General features: G+C 38.8%; 1 protein-coding gene across 2 annotated transcripts in view; it reads left to right on the top strand.

Annotated features, from left to right (window-relative positions):
- The window catches only part of CNTNAP5 (contactin associated protein family member 5), a 956,089-nt gene that overhangs the window by 215,612 nt on the left and 720,087 nt on the right, over positions 1-20,390 (top strand). For both annotated transcript variants that reach the window (XM_060177957.1, XM_060177958.1), the window contains exon 2: positions 13,721-13,825. In XM_060177957.1, coding sequence (XP_060033940.1) covers positions 13,721-13,825 — 105 coding nt within the window. The remainder of the gene's footprint in view (positions 1-13,720; positions 13,826-20,390) is intronic.

The following is a 20,390-nucleotide window of genomic DNA, read 5'->3' as shown; positions in this document are numbered from 1 at the left end:
GGAAGGCTTGGTGCACAAAGGAACGTTTCCTGTCTCTGGGGGGGGGCAAGGGTTCATAATGAGGGGGCATTTTCTGCCTCAAAGGGCAGGACCTGTAGGTGGGAGGGCATGGTCTGCCAAGCAGAGGGGCTATTTGGCATTGTATAGTCTTCAAGGCAACAGTCTGAACTCAGGGTCAGTCTTTGAAAAGCCCTCCCCGGATACCTATCCTATTCTTTATCCCTCTGGGAGTATGGACCCAGGGTCATTACAGGTTTCAGAAGGTGGAAGGTCTGGTTTCTGTAACTGCTTTCCCACTGAACATGGGTTTTGGCAGGTGGATCCATACTCTCTCTTTCCTTAGTGAGGCGGGGCTCTAGGGAGGTGGGCTCCAGGACATATTGGTGGGGTTGTCTGCCCAGGAAAGTCCAGTTGGCATGTTAGAATCTGGAACCGGGTGGCTGAAAGTACATGTAAAGCCAAATTGATGGGGTTTACAGTCAACAATATTTATACACCTTTCCCTTATTTGGGAGCTACTCTCTTCCCTGATCCAAATTTCTGGTCCTTTTTCCAGCCATGACATCATCTTCCCAGACAATAACTTGGATCCACCTGCATATCAGATGTCAGGCTCAGGAAAAAAAAAAAAGAACTAGTATAGTCATGAGCCCTTTGGAATATAACTAAAGTAGGACTACTAACTATCTACAAAATGAGACTCTGAACTCTTCATCTGAACTATTCCAGCCTTTAGGTTCATGATTAGTCAACAATTTGTTTGAGCCTCACTTCTGTAGGCAAACATTTTCACATTGAAAGAAAGAGACATTGGAACAGAGGGGGGAAAGGTCTGGGTGGCTGTACACCCAGTTGAGCACACATGTTATTTTGTACAAGGCACCAGGTTCAAGCCCTTAGTCCCCATCTGTAAAGGAGAAGCTTTACAAGCATTGAAGCAGCGCTGCAGGTGTCCCTTATTCTTTCTCCCTCTCTAATTTCTCCTTCCTTCTCAAATTTTCTCTGCCTCTATAAATATTAAATTAAAATAGATTTAGAAAGAACTTATTTTTAAAAGAAACAATAGAAAACATTATCTTGTATGCTTTGAGATAAAGTGGATGAAATTAGAGATTATCATCAGTGAAGCAAGTTAAGGACCACTACATGAGTGAATGGCTTCACTTATGTGCAGAACAGAGAACTGAACAGGATGGGGTAGATAATATAATGGATATACAAAGAAATTCTCATGCCTGAGGCTCCAAAGTCCCAGTTAACGTTAACCCCCCTACATCACCATACACCAGAGCTGAGCATTTCACTAGGAGAGAGAGAGAGAGAGAGAGAGAGAGAGAGAGAGAGAGAGAGAGGGAGGGAGAGGGAGAGGGAGAGGGAGAGGGAGAGGGAGAGGGAGAGAGAAATTGAACATACGAATCAATCTATAGCCAAAACTGTCTATGAACTATAGTGGGTTTCTATAGGAGTGAGGATGGGACAACAGGTCTTTGTTGATCAGAATGATGAAAAAAAATGCTATAGTGTAAACTTCTACTCAGTAAACCTCTAATATTAGAAAGGAAGGGAGGGTGGGAGGAAGGAAGGAAGGAAGGAAGGAAGGAAGGAAGGAAGGAAGGAAGGTCCAGACGGAGAGAGGGAAAGGCAGTACAACACCCATGCTTTACACATTGCGGTGTACACATTGTGTGTGTGTGTGTGTGTGTGTGTGTGTGTGTGTGTGTGTGTGTGTGTGTGTGTGTGTGTGTATGTGTCTGTGTCTGAGGGTGGGGGTGGGTGGGATAGGGGCTGACCTCAAACCTAGGATGTATGCAGGAAAAGAACATTTTCTTAGGTGAGCTGCCTTGCCAGACCTAGAATTTCTCTTGATTGAACAAAATAAGTAATTATTCTGTCACTTAAATTTGAGAAATCTGAAGTATGAAAATGCTAAGAGCAACTTACAGTGAATATAGAAGAAAGCTATGAATGTCCCATACTCCAACCCAAATGTCTTTTTGTATGAACTTTCTCATCTTCTTCTTCTTCTAGCGTTTGCCCTTCTTCCATAGCCAGTTAACATCAGGAGCTGTTTGTTGCTGGCTTTGAAAGTGACTGGGATCCATGTGGATTCAGTAGGCTAGGAAGGATCGTCAGTTTCCCCAATGAATGGGTACTCACGGGATGCACCACGGGAAGGTCGATCCAATGCATCCCAACTTTCTCATGATAATGAGGAACTGAAAAATATACAACTTGACTTTCAATGTCAAATAAACCCTGGTTTATTGAACACAAGTTCTTTATATTTCTATTTTAATGTTATCTTTATATAACAAAGGGTACAACCATGTGTATCCAGTAGATGATGAAAATTCAAGCATTGCTTTATATTTTAGTTAGATGTCAGACTGGAGAAAGTATTTTTCATGACTCAGTTTAGAAAGCCGTGCTTCTTAGCCTGCTCATTATAAAGAAATTTATCTTTTAGGATTTCGTTGTAGAAAACGGAAACTGGATCAGATTCAAGAGTAATACTACAGAATTTATTTTTCTGTTTACTGAGTTAAATCATAGGTAGCAGGGGGACAGATAAATGAAGCTAAAAGTACAAGTTGTCACTTGTAAGCACCTTTGTTGACATTACACAAAATATATGCTTTATGTCTTTTAAGGAAAGTTAGCCATTAAGTGTGCAATGCTAAGAGGAATTTTATCTCATCTATAAATACAAGTGAGCCTTTTAAGCTCCAAATCCCCATATACAGACAATTTACTGTGATAATCAAAATGATGCTGACAATTTAACTTAGCTTTAAAGCCATCTGTAACTCTATTGGTATTTTAATAATAATAAAATATATGTTGAAAACAATGTTAATTACAGTAAAATCATTTCAAGGAGTCATGATAACATCTACAAACTATAAATATTATACTTACTCAAATTTTGTTTTGTGTCTTTACTTTTTAATTAACATAAAACTTTAACATTTAACTGAACATATAAATTAAATAACAAATTATGCATATTCATATTAAAATATCAAGTCAAGTTTTTTACTGGATTATTCATACTAACAAATATAAAAAACATTTAAGTTTGTATTGTATTTCCTTTTTTTAAAACTATTTTTATTTATTTATTCATGAGAAAGATAGGAGAAAGAGAACCAGACATCACTCTGTTACATGTGCTGCCGGGGTTGAACTCAGGATCTTATGCTTGAGAGTCGAATATTTTATCCACTGCACCACCTCACAGAGCACGTTTGTACTGTATTTCTCTAATGCTTTCTGGCATCTTTTTTTTTTCCTTTATGTTTTGTCCTGGTAAGTTGGAAGGAGTGTTGACTAAAGAGAAAACAAAGGCAAACCATAAAAGAGGAGATAGTTAAATACTTTTTAAAATAAACAATTGCATTCTTAATGGTTTTCCAGTTACTCACAAAATTAAATTATTTTATTCATTTTTTAAGAAAAAGACGTACTTTAAAACAAATATTATTTTAAAAAACAATGTAACAAACAGTCATCAAACTTACTTGTAGGAACAGGGAAATCTGCCCTACAGGTCACCACTTGGAAGTTTGGAACCTCTGAGTCTAGCTAACCCATTAACTCCTCTGGGCAATGCTTTCAACTCCCTAGCTTGTAAATAGTTAATTTATAAAATCTATTACTTGAATTCTACATTTTCAGAAACTCTCATAATGTCTTCATGAATGTAAAGCAATGTTTTCTGCAGTTGGATTGGATTTGTTCAACAGCACAGAGACTTTCAGTGTTGACATTCATGAGGCAAGATATTATGGCTGGGCTGGTAGAAGTGGAGATTTTTAGGGAGGGAAAAATAGCCTACTCAGTAGTATACTTCTTTTCCCAGAGGACAACCTATGTGCAAGCTCAGCCCCTGTTGCACTGAAGGCTTGAGCACGGCTTGTGCAGTCTTCATGGCTCAGGCTGCTATGATCTCTTTCAAGCTCTCTGCCTCTTTGTCTCTGTTTCTGTACCCCTCTCTCTATGTGTCTGAAAAAAGTAATCCTTCAGTCATGAATACCCAGCAATGAAAGAAAAAAAGAGGGTGACCTTTAGACTATTATGGAAAAGAGTGAAGTATTTGTTGTAGAAAAATAAAGAATAATAAATAACGTGAATAACTGAATTAAAATATATTTTTGTATTTCTTCTTATATTTTGCAATAAATTGTTCAAGAAAAAAGATTAGTGTTGGAATTGTTAAGACCATATTTTGAAAAAATAATACTCTCCAGTGTATCCATGAAGTTTGATTCTTTCCTGGAAAAGTAATTCTTAAGAGCAAGGAAAAATCAACCGGAATGTAACAACATTGATAAGGCAAGGTTTGAAGAAAATCCCAGAGGTACCTATGAGTGTACTTCAAGGAAGGTGAGAGGGGGGAACTCTACAAACACAGTTTGAGCCAGGAACAGACAACAGGCAGTGGGTGCCATTTTGAGTCATAAGGCAGAACTCACAGTTGTGCAGGAGAAGGTGGAGAAGAGCAGGGCACTTATTTGAATAAAAAGCTGTGTTCCTTTGCTCAGATGGTGGAAGCAGGCTGCCAGCGTACAGAATAAAGCCTGAAACAAGTTAATAAAAATTAACTGCTGCCTAAATGTACAGAAGGAAAGACAAAAGACCCCCCCACACACACACACACACAAAAGGACATATAAAAAACACAGATACTGGAGCCGGACAGTAGTGCGGCAGGTTAAGCACACATGGCAAAAAGCACAGGGACTGGCATAAGGATCCTGGCTCAAGGCCCCAGCTCCCCACCTGCAGGGGGTCACTTCACAGGCAGCTAGGTAGTTCTGCAGGTGCCTATCTTTCTCTCCCCCTCTGTCTTCCCCTTCTCTCTCTATTTCTCTCTGTCCCATTCAACAACAACAATGGCAACAATTATATTAACAGCAACAAGGGCAACAAAAAATGGGGGAAAATGGCTCCCAGGAGCAGTGGATTTCTAGTGCAGGCACTGAGCTCCAGTGATAACCCTGAAGGCAAAAACAAAAACAAAGACACAGCTCCTACTGGCAGACAAGAAGCAGATACCAAATTTAAGCACACTAAGGAAACACAAAAAGATATGGGCAAATTGTCACAGTTTAAGTTAAAAAAAGTTGTTATGAAGGCAATTCAAAACTCCAACCATTACAAACAAACACAACATAATCTTAAAGAACATATTTTCAAATGACTATAAAATTTACAAAGAAAACCCTGAATGGAGATGTAGGAAGTTAAAGAGGCTCAAGATAGAGTTGGGCCCTACACTAGAGGACTTGTAAATAGAATAACTCATTTACAAACCTACTAATTTGATTTGAACCCCCCCTTTTTTTTTCAGTGAGTCTCTCCAAGGGTTTGTCAAATTTGTTCATTCTTTTGAAGAATCAACATTTAGCTTCATTGATCTTTTGGATGGTTCTCTTATTTTCAATGTTACTTATTTCTGCCCAAATTTTGTTTATTTTAGTCCTACTGGTTACTCTAGGGTTTCTTTGTTCCTCTTCTTCTAAGACTTGAAGGTGTGTAGTCAAGTTATTTATTTGAGCTTTTTTAAAAAATTTTTTTTTATTATTTATTTTCCCTTTTGTTGTCCTTGTTTTGTTGTTGTAGTTATTGTCGTTGTTGATGTCGTTGTTGTTGGATAGGACAGAGAGAAATGGAGAGAGGAGGGGAAGACAGAGAGGGGGAGAGAAAGACAAACACCTGCAGACCTGCTTGCTTCACCGCCTGTGAAGCGACTCCCCTGCAGGTGGGGAGCCAGAGGCTTAAACCGGGATCCTTATGCCAGTCCTTGTGCTTTGTGCCATGTGCATTTAACCCACTGCGCTATCGCCCGACTCCCTTGAGCTTTCTTTTTTTTTGTTTCTGTTTGCTTCCTAATATGTCTGTATGGCTATGAATCTCCCTCTTAGTATTGCATAGCTGTGTCCCAAATATTTTGATAGTGTATGTCTCTTATTTATTTTTATTATATTTATTTATGGGATAAAGACAGTCAAAAATGGAGAGGGAAGGGGGTGATAGAGAGGGATGGAGGCAGAAATATATCTGCAGCACTGTGTCACCATTCACAAAGTTTTTCTCCTGCAAGTAGGGACCAAGGGCTTGAACCTGAGTCCCTGTACTTTGTAACATGTATGCTCAACCAAGTGAGCCACCATCCTACCTCTAATAGCTCATGTCTTCATTTTTATTTAATTCTAGAAACATTTTAATTTCTTCTTTGACCCAGTAGTCAGGAAGAGAAGAAGGAAAATTCTTGGAACACACACATAGGTAAAACTGGTGAGACAGATTCAAAGGAGAACACAGGGTGAAAGTTGGACTGGGGCTGAGGTACTTTACCAAAGCAACGAACTCTGGAGAAGGGGTGAAAGAGAGGTTATAGAAGGGAATATTGGAGTCTGAAGTTGAGGGTGAGTGTATTTTGCAAATAGTCATGATGTGAATCTGGGGACTAGAGCCCATGTGTAGATAATTCTGCTGTAAACTACAAGCCTACAGATAAAATAGGAAAGAGAGAAAGATGGGGGGGGGAGAAAGGCGGGAAGGAAGGAAGGAAGGAAGGAAGGAAGGAAGGAAGGAAGGAAGGAAGGAAGGAAGGGAGGGAGGGAGGGAGGAAGGAGGGAAATCAGTATGACCTATGTCAGGTTTTGGAAGAGTTTTAGTTCAGTTGAAAGAATTTCAATTCCTCGAGTTTCAACATTTCTCTTTCTCTTAAAATTCTTTATTGTTCATGTTTCCTTCTGTAAATACAGATGAACATTGAGGCACACTTTCCAAGAGCTGAGTCATAGATTTTTCATTGTACAGACACATTCTCAGAGACTGAGATGTGAGTAGATCCTAAAATTTCACAACAATATGGGTTTGCTTAAGGCCTGTAGAACAGAGGAACAGATGGTAGCAATTCCTTTACTTCCTTCCAGTCTTCTGTTTACTGTGATGCTTGCCTAGTTTTCCCCAAAGTTGTCAATCCACAGAGGCTAAGAGGAGTTAGCCTTTGTCATGTTGGCATGACTTTACTGTCCAGAACATATTTATTAGCCAATCCCTATCCATTTCATATTTTCTTTTCCTAATATATTGTAAAGCCTTGAGTACTGAGGAGTGACTGTCTTTCTTTCTTTACTTTTCTTTCTTTTTCTTTTTTTTTTTTTTTTTTTTGTAAATTGTAAATGGATCCCAGAGATAAAAGGTTAAAATAATTGGTCTCTGGATCAGGAAGTTGGCTCGCATGGGGCAGGGCCTAAACATTACCATGAGTGAGGTGCATTATTAAAACTTCACACTAAGTGGAAGAGGCTTTTTCTCTCTCTTATTTGGAAAAATGGCTGGAGGGATGAAATTGTGTACATAGGAAACCCTGGCTTTGCAAAAATAATTAAAAAAACCATAAAACCAGTTTTCCTCAATTCCAATAGATACTATAAATGATCCATATATGATTTATTATTTATCCTGTGTTTTGTTGTTTAATAAATGAAATTGTCACCTAGTCTCCTTCCACCATCAACATTATTCCATGACTGTACATAGTGGAAATGATTATTTTCATTTTTTAGATAAAGGAGATGAATCTTGTGCATTTGAATATTTTTTCTCCAATGACATAGGTCCAGGGCTCAAGCCTGGGCTGAGTGCAAGTAGAGTTGGAGCTCTTTCCAGGTGAAATTTGATTCCAGGTGAAATTTGATTGTGTGCTGAAAAGACCTACCTCTCGATATTCCTCAGGAAGGGAGTCAAGTCATGGATCACTCAACAGAATCACACTGACACATGATTGTGTGTGATTCTAGATTTAACAACCTAGATTTAAGCCCCTAGTCCTCACCTGCAGGGGAGAAGCTTTATGAGTAGTAGAGAAAAGCTTTAGGTCTCTCTCTCTCTCTCTCTCTCCTTCTTTTCTTTCCTGTTCATCTTCTATATAAATCAGGAGAAAATAAAAGCTTCTAGAAAAAAAAGAAATTGAAATCAAGTACTTGTGAACCCTGTGAGTGTACATGTTACTATGCACAAAATTCTGGGTTTGCGCCCCTGATTCTAAGCTGCAGGTGGGAAACTTCATGAATAGTGAAGCAGTACTGTAGATTTCTCTATTTTTTTCTCCCTGTTTATCTCACCTTCCATCTATATTTCTGTTTATCCTATTAAATAAAAAGAAAAAAAAGGAGAAATAGAGAGAGAAAGAAAAACAACAGGAAAAAAATCCTCTAGAATAGTGAATTCATCAATCACTGGGTTCTACTGGCAACACTGGTGGCATTTTTTTTTAATCTAGTCCCAAAGCAGTTCCCTATAGTAATCAAAGTGTCCACAAGATTTTGTTTTTCTGCAGAGAACAAAGCTCATCAATTTTCTATATTGGCATATACCCCTTCCACAGTTGAATGATTTTAATCATAGTTGGGATATAAGTAACTAAATCAAATGAATTTACTAGGGCTGGGTGTTGGCACACTTAGAGAGCATATTTCACGGTCCTGGGTTGAAGCCCTTCATCCCTATTGGGGGGTGGGGGTGGTGAGCACTGAAGTAGCATTACAAGAGTCTTTCTGTCTCTCTCTCTCTCTCTCTCTCCCTCTGTATCTCCCCTTCCTCTCTTAATTTCTTTAACCAACTAACTGATAAATAAATACACAAATTATTTAAACTAAATGAGCTTGCAGAAAAATTGTCAATCAAATTGCCTTTTATACTTTTTGTGGACTATGGATATAGAGCGTTTGTGATGAACTTGGTGAGTTACACCCTATGAATGCTTGTGACATTATTCTCCTGGAATCTTAGAATTCTGTAAGCCTCTAGAAAAATCACCAACACATCTTAAAAAATGACCATAATCTAGAGATGAGCAATGCTCTGGTAAAGAAAAATAAAAGAGCTATGGGGACAAATGGGGGTGCACCTGGTTGACTGCACATGTTACAGTCCACAAGGATCCAGGTTCAAGCCTTTGTTCCCACCCACAAGGATGACAGCTTTGCAAGTGGTGAAGAAGTGATGCGGCCTCCCACTGTCTGTCTTTCTCACTGTCTTCACCCTCTCAATTTATCTCTCTCCATCCAATAAATAAGTAAATAAATAAATAGACAAAAATAATTCTGTGCATCTTTAAAACTAATTATATAAATTCTATATGTTTAAAGTGATTTCCTTGACTAACTGAAGTGGGTATCAGTAGGGTTGTGAATAATGGGAAAGTAGAGTTATGCTAAATGTGGTGAAAATTGTAACTGGAGCTGTGGGTATATGAAGCTCACAATACAGCTGTTTAACGTGATACTGTTGCTGTTTGATGGGTATCTGTGTAGAGGCATTCTGTATTCCAGTGGGGCTAAGTTCATTTGGGTTCAGTTTTCTGCATCCACTTCATGTTTGCTGCTGATGAAACAGCTATAAACAAATGTAAGATGTGAATTATGCTCAAGTTCCTATTTCTATATAAATAGCTCAGTGGAATTATTTGTGTTTCCAGACAAGTGTTTGCAGATGTGTAGGTAGTTCTTTTCATCTGCATCTTGTGCCAAGAGTACAGTGCCTAGAGCTCTGCTTTCTATTCACAAAAATGACCACAATTGCCTATGTGTCCTTGGTATGATTTTTATATTATTCCTTTTGAGTGAGAATCTGGCTCTGTTTTGTGTTTGTCAAATATCATAAAATATTTTTTAAACATTTGTGTTTGGGAAAAACTGCATCCGCTTTGCCAATTGATTTTTTTAACACATTTAACAAACAAAAATTCAATCCTTATGTTTCTCATTAATTTTCCTACATTTAGATGAAATTGTTTTCTCAGAGACTTTTTTTAAACAAGCAGCTTCATAATGCAGTGTGAATTATATTTCTTTTTCTTTTGAGAAATGATATTTATTTTATGAACAATTGAAAGACCAGAAAACGGTGTGCCTTTGATATATGGTGGGATTTGGGATTGAAGTAGATTTATTAGAGGCTTTAGGTGTGCAAGTCCTGTGCTTAGCTGCTGAGCTGTCTTTCTCACACTCTATGTTCTTTATAGAAAAATCAACTCCTCTCTCTCTTTTGCCTCCTGTATTATTGTTGGGGCTCATGTTGTTGACACTACAAATCCACTGTCCCTGATAGCCTTTTTTCCCCCATTTTGTTGAACAAGACATAGAGAAATTGAAAGAGGAAGAAGAGTCATAGAGTAGGGGAGAAAAAAGTAGACACCTGTAGAACTACTTCACTGCTCCAGGTGTATTCTCCTTGCAGATGGAGAGTAGAGGCTGAAACCCAGCACTCTGTACTAAGTACTTTGCGCTTAGTACTTTGTGTGTTACCAGGTGTGTTGTGGCCCCTCTGAAAGTATTTACTACATTAAATTCACCTTCAAACACAATGGCACATTTTGATTTTATTTTGAATGATGACTATCTAAATTTCCTAATGGCATTTTGCAAAAGCCTGAATGATCAACTGTGGTCAAAGAACAAACAAGAATACCAGTATTGGTAATTCTATGTGGATTAATTAGTCAGTTGTCTGTTCTCCTCCCCCCCACCTTTTCCCTATCCTTCAGTTTTCTCTTCCTCCTCATTCACATCCTTCCCTTTCACAAATCTTTCTAAGATCTCTTATACCATACATTTTCTAAGTTTCTGCAAAGAGCATCACCCAAATAGAAGGCAAACTGAGAAATGAATGAATGTAGAACACTTAGGTGACTGATATGTTTTGTGTGAAGCAAAATACTCTACCTGGGGAAGTATGCTCAGGAAACCAGCCTAAATCTGTAGATACACATTAATATTAAAGCTGTAATCTCTGTCCATACCCAATCTCTTCTACATTCACACAGCATCAGAGAAGTCTTAGATGGCTAGAAAATAGCTCACCTGACTTGTGGATTGCTTTGTCTTTCTCAAGACTTGCATTAGAGAAAGATCCAGTGATGTAGTGTCTTTCTATATGTGTGTTTCTATCAGAAAATTTGGTCCAGAGAAGTAAATCCCATTGGAAAAAAAAGTCTTAGAAAGCATACTTCCCATTTAGGTAATAGAAGGATATGGAATTAATGTCATATCAAAACTGAACAAATCATGGGCTACTTTTTTACTATACTATGGAATATATATCAACTGTTATATTGATAACACATTTTCCCAAAGATATCCTAACTAGAAATGAGATACTTAAAATTCTTACACTTCCTAGGTACTACTGTTGCAAGAGCAAATTTGCAAAAGCAGTTAAATAATATTCACTCATTTAATAAAATCTATTATTGCAAAATGAGCTTCATAATTATAAGGAGAAATTTTGCTTATTGACTTACCAGTGGAATGGATATGGAACTGGGCATCAGAGATAGACAAACCTGAGTGAGAATTCAATCCACACTCTTGTCTAGCAGAGTTACCTCTGACAATCTAATTGAGAACCCTGAACTTTAGTTTGTCCAGCTGTGAAAATAATGTATGCCTATCTTTCCGGGTTGTTGTGAAAAACAGATGAAATACTTCATGAAAGCAAGTGGTACTGGCTGTCTTCAGAGCAGATGGCAAATAGTGATGGTGCTTAGTGCTGTTGCCTTTTTAAAAAATTTATTTATTTATTTAAGAAAGGAGACATTAACAAAATCATAGGATGGGGGGTACAACTCCACACAATTCCCACCACCCAAACTCCATATCCCATCCCCTCCCCAATAGCTTTCCCATTCTCTGTCCCTCTGGGAGCATGGACCCAGGGTCCTTGTGGGTTGCAGAAGGTGAGAGGTCTGGCTTCTGTAATTGCTTCCCAGCTGAACATTGACTGGTTGATCCATACTCCCAGTCTGCCTCTATCTTTCCCTAGAAGGGTGAGTCTCTGAGGAAGCTGAGCTCCAGGATGCATTGGTGGGGTCTTCAGTCCAGGGAAGCCTGGACGGCATCCTGATGGCATCTGGAACCTGGTGGCTGAAAAGAAAGTTAACATACAAAGCCAAACAAATTGTTGAAGAATCATGGACCCAATGGTTGGAATAGTGGAGATGAAGTATTGGGGGGGGGGGTACTTACTGCAAACTCTAGTGTACTATTGCTTTCAGGTATATATTTGCCCTAGTTTATGGATACCTGTGAACATATGCTCTATCTCCTGGAACCTGGTCTATATTTAGGTTTTGGGACTTTGCTAGGAATTGAACCACCTGGAATGGAATTAGAGAATACTGTGAAAGGAAAGGTCTCACCCCAGTGATGAAGCTGAAAGATTGTCATTCCACACCTGAAGTCTCTAGACACAGTCTGAAGTGAAGCGTGCTTGTTGTTGTGTGTTAGGTTGCAATCAGCGGATGCAATATTATTTGATAAGAATTGGGAGAAGCATATGGGAAAGTGGGCCCCACCCTAGGGACCCAGGACTGGGGGAAGTTTAGGCTCTATAGTGGAAATGTGAGGTTCCTGCTGTCTTAAGAGTTTGAGAAGACAATAGATAGTTACTGTTATCATCACATTATTTTGTAATTGGGTTAGCTTTGAAAAGTCCCTTTGTTAGACATACAATCAATTTCCCCCCTCTCATATTAATTAAATAGTGATTTATATGACTACAATTTAATAGGTGTGTACATAAACACCATTCCCATCACCAAAAGATTGTGTCCCATCCCACCCACCCACCCCCCGCCTCCCCAGGAAGCCGCATGTCCACCCTCCCACTCACCACAGGGTTTTTACTTTGATGCCCTACTTTCAATTTAGTCAGATCCTGCCTTTAGCTTCCCTTTCTGATCTTTCTCAACTTCTGTTGATGAGTGGGATCATCCCATACTCATCTTTATCTTTCTGACTTAGCTCCCTTAACATAATTCCTTCTAGCTCTGAACAAGATGGGTCAGAGAAGTTGAGTTCATTGTTCTTCGTACCTGCATAGTATTCCATTGTCTATATATACCACAGCTTTCTCAGCCACTCATCTGTTGTTGGGCACCTGGGTTATCACTTTCCCACCTAAACCTCAAGGACATCTTTGATGAAACAAACCCAATTGCAAGGAAGACTAAAGCAGAAACAAACAAATGGGACTATATCAAATTGAAAAGCTTCTGCACAGCCAAAGAAACTATCACAAAAACAAAGAGACCCCTCACAGAATGGGAAAAGATCTTTACATGTTATACATCAGACAAGAGACTAATCAACACAATATACAAAGAGCTCAGCAAACTTAGCACCAAAAAAGCAAATGACCCCATCCAAAAATGGGCAGAGGATATGAACAGAACATTCAGTCCAGAGGAGATCCAAAAGGCTAACAAATATTGACAAACTACTCCGGGTCGCTGATTGTCAGAGAAATGCAAATTAAGACAACACTAAGATACCACTTCACCCCTGTGAGAATGGCGTACATCAAAAAGGACAGCAGCAACTAATGCTGGAGAGGCTATGGGGACAGAGCAACCCTTTTTCACTGTTGGTGGGAATGTAAATTGGTCTAGCCTCTGTGGAGAGCTGTCTGGAGCTGTCTCACAAGACTAGACATGGACCTCCCATATGACCCAGTAATTCCTCTCCTGGGGATATACCCCAAGGACTCCATAACACCCAACCAAAAAGAGGTGTGTACACCTATGTTCATAGCAGCACAATTCATAACAGCTAAAACCTGGAAGCAACCCAGGTGCCCAACAACAGATGAGTACTGTTGCTTTTTTATCTTTGCTAATAACAACTGTTCTCCCCTATTGTTTCAGATAACTGTGATGACCCACTGTCATCCCTGCTCTCTCCAATGGCTTTTTCCAGTTCATCAGATCTCCCTGGTAGTCATGCTGCAGCTCAACTCAACCGAAGAATCGGTGAGTAGAGTGACTAAAGTACAAAAGTCAGATGCATAAGAAGTAGACACTAGGAGAATGGTAGATATGTCCAGATACTGGGATCATGCCCATGTCCAATGTTCAGAAGATGAATGAGAAGAGATCTGAAGTTGAATAAGCCCACATAGTAGATGCCCAAATATGTTGATGTTTATTCCCCTATTATCAGTATTTTTTATTATCTGAAGAGGTATTTAAAAATAATTTTCCTAAAAAAATATTTATTTTTATATTTTGTATATGTAACAAGATAACAAAAACATTAATATTGTGTGCTCACAGTAAGTGTGAATAAAATATAATAAGTTTTCACTTTCAACTTTAATCTTTACAACATTTTTGCTAACTTAAGGTTGTGAAATTACATTAAGTAAAAGTGAGGAAACAAAAATATGTGTAATTTCAAGTGATAACAACAGTCTTGTAAATTAACAGTTGCCCAAGTAAAATGATTTTAATAGAAAAATGAATACTTTTATCAGTTACAGATAAATATGGTTAAATAATTGTTATGTAACTTTCAAGTCTAAAATGGAAATAAAAATAGACAGCTTGGGAGTCGGGCGGTAGCTCAGTAGGTTAAGAGCATGTGGTGCAAAGCACAAGGACCGGCATAAGGACCTGGTAGAGCCCCAGCTCCCCACCTGAAGGGGAGGCACTTTACAGGCGGTGAAGCAGGTCTGCAGGTGTCTTTCTCTCCCCCTCTGTCTTCCCCCTCCTCTCTCCATTTCTCTCTGTCTTATCTAACAATGATGACATCAATAACAACAACAATAAAATTACAACAACAATAAAAAACAAAGACAACAAAATGGAAAATAAATAAACAAAGAATAGACAGCGTCAGATAACCTATACGGAACTGCTGAACACATAAAATGTTGGAGAATTACATAGATATATTTTAATTAAATTTAGGTGTTGAGTTTTGTTATATATAAATTATTGTACACTCTGTCAGAAAAATCACATCTATGTATGTGTGGATATTATGTATAATCTATGTGTATGTGTGGAAAACATATATATTATATCCACACATACACAGATGTGATTTTTCTGATAAATAAGAGTGTGTAATAATTTTTATATAGTAGAACTCAACACCCAAGTTTAATATACACACATACATATGGGTGTTTGTTTTTGTTTGTTTCAGAGTCTAACTGTCTGATAATACTTGTATATCTGGTGAATGATAAATTTCTTTCCAAGTTGATGAAAATAATTTTGTATATTATTTCAAGTGTCAGACTGATATCTTAGTGTCTATATTACTTACTGCCAACCACATATTCTCACTAGTATATGAGGCTACAATGTGGAGATTTATGAATTTTATGAATATACAGGTATATCATTTGTAGGTTTTGTCTGGTGCAGAACTTCTTGAGATTTTTCTAAATGATGAGAACAGCAAAGTTATGTGAATAAGGCAACTTTTGAACTTCACCTAAGGATGGGGGTTGGTTGTCAGATTAATCAAACAAATGAACAGAGGGTTGAAGTTTGGATGAATCACCAAATGCTAATGGCATAGTTTTAAATATTTTATTTTAAAAGGAAGCTTACACACAACCACACCATGACAGAAATCAAAAGGTGATGGTTTGGTAAACTTGTGGATATTTTTGGAGGATAATTCCATTTCTTGCCATATACACATCTTCCATCCTCAACTGTTCTTACTTTATACTTTGTGTTGTCAACTAATACTCTATTCAGTAAATGTTTCTCTGAATTTATGAATCACTTCTGTAAATTAATCAAACCTAATGACAAGTCTTGGGGAGCTCAGGTTTATAGACAGTCTGTCAGAACTACAACTAAAGGGGGCCCAGCGGTGGCACACTGGGTTACAGGCACATAGTGTGAAGTGCCAAGACTCCAGCAAGGATTTCAGTTCCAACCCTGGCTCCCCACCTGCAGGGGCAGGCAGGAGGAGGAGTTCTTCGCAAGTGGTGAAGCAGGTCTGCATGCAAGTGTCTTTCTCTCTATCTTTTCCTCCCCTTCTCAATTTCTCTCTGACCTATCAAAAAAAAAAAAAAAATAGAAAAAATGGCCACAGGAGCAGTGGATTTTTAGTACAGGCACCAAGCAATAGCCCTGGAGGAAAGAAAGAAAGAAAGAAAGAAAGAAAGAAAGAAAGAAAGAAAGAAAGAAAGAAAGAAAGAAAGAAAGAAAGAAAAGAAAGAGGGAAAGAAAGAAAAGAACTATAAACAACAACCTGAGTTTAAGAAAGGCATCTGACTGAGAAGATAGCAAATGGTTATGCAAAAAGATTTTCAGTAAACTTTCCAAATTCAATCCCCAGAACCACCAAAAGCCAGAGTTGAGTGCTCTGAGAGAGGGAGAAGGTAGAGGGAGAGGGAGAGGGAGAGGGAGAGGGAGGGGGAGGGGGAGGGGGAGGGGGAGGGGGAGGGGGAGGGGGAGGGAGAGGGAGAGGGAGAGGGAGAGGGAGAGGGAGAGGGAGAGGGAGAGGGAGAGATATATCGATCTGTAATGCAAATAAGTGGTTGTTGAAATCTCTAATCTATAACTTCACAAACAAATAATCTGGGCTTGTGGGTGAACACTGAGACTGGTTCATGAGTGCAGCAAAGCCAAGGCCATCCCAGATGAGCCACCTCACCAGCCTTATGATCTTGTCTTAACTATTTTGTGAAGCACCAGAAAATTTAATTTGTTCACTTATAATTTTGGACTTCTCATTAATATTGATCTGTAGTTTTTGGTTGTATATAAATTTATGTGTTTTAGTTTATTTTCAGAGATTTATAATTTTAAAAACTATTCTATTTTTTATTTTTCTTTCATTTATTTTGACAGGACACAGAATAACTAGGAGAGAAGAGAGATAAAAAGGGATGGTGAAAAAAAGACACCTGTACCTTTCCTCCTGAAGCTTCCCCCTTGTAGGTGGGGACTGACAGCTTGAACCTGGGTCCTTGTGCATGGTGCATGATGTGCCAGGCATACCAGTATGTATCCCTTCTTGGGATCGCTAATTTAAACTTTAGCAAGTTGTTATGTTAAGAAAGAAAATTAAGGAGACTGAAAGAGAGTTTGCCTGTTGGATGTATCATGAACACCATGAGGGGGGACTCCAGTGCCAAGGCGTCTCTCTCTCTCTCTCTCTCTCTCATTCTCTTACCCCTTCTATATGAAATTAGAAGAATGGAAATGTTAGCCTGGAAGTGGGAGGTTCTGTTATTGAGGGAGGGGGAGGGAAAAGGAGAGGGAGAGAGGGAGAGGGAGAGGGAGAGAGAGAGAGAGAGAGAGAAAAAAAAAAGAGTTTAAGAATATTACTTTATTAAAATAAATATTTTTTTTAAAAAAAGGGAGTCAGGCTGTAGCACAGCGGGTTAAGCGCAGGTGGCTCAAAGAGCAAGGACAGGAATAAGGATCCTGGTTCAAGCTCAGGCTCCCCACCTGCAGGGGAGTCGCTTCACAGGTGGTGAAGCAGGTCTGCAGGTGTCTATCTTTCTCTCCCTCTCTCTGTCTTCCCCTCCTCTCTCCATTTCTCTCTGTCCTATCTAACAACAACAATGACATCAATAATAACTACAACAATAAGACAACAAGGAGAACAAAAGGGAATAAATAAAATAAATATTAAAAAATAATATTACTTTATGACTGAATAAATCAAATAGTTCACTTGAATAGTAGACTGCTTTGCCATACACTTGGGTTTTTAGCTTGGCCCTCACTGCATTGGAGGGAACTTTAGTGCTGTGATTTATTTCCCTCCCTCTTTGGTTCTCTGTATGTATACTAAAAAAAAAAAAGTCAGCCCGTAGTAGTAGGGCCCAGAGATCATTCTCTCTCTCTCTCTCTCTCTCTCTCTCTTTCTCTCCATATATATATATATATGTAGCACACACCTACCTAATGAACTCTCTCTTAATGCTATTAAGAAATAGTTGTATCATACTTGTGAATACCCCAATATAAAATGTAGGAAGTTAAGGAGAGGGGTCAGGCAGTAGCACACTTGGTTAATTGCATACAGTACAGTGTGCAAGGACCCAGGTTCAAGCCCCTGGTCCCCACCTGCTTGGGGAAAGCTTCAGGAGTGGTGGTGAAGTAGGGCTGCAGCTATCTTGCTGCTTATTTTCCTTTCTATCTCCCACTCCCCTCTCCAATCTCTGTCTAACAAATAAACAAAGATTTTAAAAAAGAAGGTTAGTAGAAAATTTTAATTTACAATGAAAATGCTATCTTACAGTAATAATGTATCTTTCTTCTAAAAATAGGCTATGTTCCATATGTCTACTAAGGCAGCCTAAATCTGTAATACTTGATTCACAAAAAGCACTTGATATATAACACTTAAGCCTAGATATATAACACTTGCTTCCAATAAACACTTGCTTCTCATGCCTACTTTAAAAGTTCACTTTTTTTGTAAAGTTTTTATTTATAAAAAGGAAACACTGACAAAAAAAAACAAAAACAAACAAAAAAACTGTGGATCAACAGTGGCAGAGAATGCTCCATCCTCTGAAGGGAAGCTGGACAACATACTCTACATTCCACCTGAGGAAGATGGGTCCTAGGCTAATCTTAGATGTACATGGGGATTTTGAAGAGCATCTTGGCTTAATTGATATCCATTATGTAGTGCTTTAAGCAAGTTAACAATCAGATACAGAATAGTACTGAGTACTGCCATAGGTTTCTTTCTTTTTAATGATTTATTTATTTATGAAGAAGACAAGCAGAATGAGAGAGAACCAGACATCACTCTGGTATATGCGCTGCCGGGGATCAAACTTGGGACTTCAAGCTTGAGAGTCCTGTGCTGTATCCACTGCGCCACCTCCTGGGCCACAACACTGAAGTTTTCTACAGTGTTGTAGGGACCAGAGTCAGCCTGTGTTGTAGACTTGAAAAATTGGTGCACTCTGGAGGTGAGCCATGTCACTGACCCATAATGAATCCAAATTATAAAACCTCTGTGCTTTGAAAATCTAAGTCCTTCTCACTGAACTGTGTACAAATCATACCCATGCAGATTAACACCAGTGCACTACTTCACAAAGACATACTTTCATGTCTGTTTTGGGGCACCCTTTAAAATTGCCAAATCTCCTTTGACCTACACTACACAAAAGTGCTTAATGAACCCTTGATCTCAAATATGTGCTGAGGACATAAGGCTCTGTATTGTTCACCTCTATCCAGGAAAAAAGGGTATAAGATTGATACAATGGCTGTGTCAGAAACAGCCACCAATTTAAAAACTGAAAAAGGAGAACGTAGGAAATTTATGGGGGCTGAGTGGTGGCACACCTGGATAAGAGGACATAATGCTAAGCTCACTACCCATGCAAGGATCTGGGTTCAAGTCCCTGGCTCCTCACCTTCATGGGAGATGCTTCACAAGTGGTAACCCTGGAGGTAAAATAAAAATTAATAATAATAATAATAATAAATAAAATAAGGGAATTTGTACAGATGGGTGCTCTCAGACCCTCATAACAACAGGTCTACTAAGTTCTGTCAATGGAAAGTTAATCTTTTCAAGAGAAAACACAGGATGGAAATAGCCTTTGAAGGAGTCAGTTGGTAGCACAGCAGGTTAAACGCAGGTGGCACAAAGCATAAGGACATGTGTAAAGATCTCAGTTTGAGCCCCCAGCTCGACCTTCCCGTGGTGCATCCCGTGAGTACCCATTCATTGGGGAAACTGACGATCCTGCCTGGCCAACTGAATCCACATGGATCCCAGTCACTTTCAAAGCCAGCAACAAGCAGCTCAACCTGACGCTATGGAAGAAGGGCAAACGCTAGAAGAAGAAGGGGAGGGGAATTGCTTCACAAGTGGTGAAGCAGGTCTGCAAGTGTTTATTTTTCTCTACCCCCTTTGTCTTCCCCTCCTCTCTCCATTTCTTTCTGTCCTATCCAACAATGACAACATCAAGAACTATAACAAAAAACAATAAGGGCATCAAAGGGGAATAAATAAATAATAAATGTTTAAAAGTTAAAAAAAAAAAAAAGAAAGAAATAGCCTTTGACCTGAGATACTAACCTGTAGTTAGACCTGGGCAATCCACAGAATGGAGTCATGAAAAGCTACTATAATAGTCTTCACAATGCTATCTCATCTGCAGGAGGGATTTTCCAATTTGGATTTTTTTCTCTCACTTCTACCTGCACCTAAGGAGCCTTCACACAAGAAATAAATAGCCTTTAAGAGAATTAATTACTTTGAAAAAAAAATTACCAAGTATATGAAACCCAGGGTCAGAGCACTATTCACTTATATTGTTAAGTCGATCTATGTAATTGTGGCTTAGGAGGAATCTGACTTTGTCAAATGTGATTTGTTTTGTGGCCAGGGAAGCTTTTGATCAGGACATTAAAGTCAGCTGAGCTGTGAGAAGCACTTCCTATCAGCAGGAAGTGTGGGGCCATGGTACAGAATGAAGCATTAAGCTGTGGGTTAGGCCTGCTTGAAAAGGAAGGGAAGGTTTTAAGTTACTTTATCTGGTTAAAAGACAAATAGGAACAGACGTTTTGTCCCCGTGAGAAA

Source organism: Erinaceus europaeus, chromosome 18 (genome assembly GCF_950295315.1).
Source record: "Erinaceus europaeus chromosome 18, mEriEur2.1, whole genome shotgun sequence".
Lineage (NCBI taxonomy): Eukaryota > Metazoa > Chordata > Mammalia > Eulipotyphla > Erinaceidae > Erinaceus > Erinaceus europaeus.
This window is presented reverse-complemented; position numbering and strand designations above follow the sequence as displayed.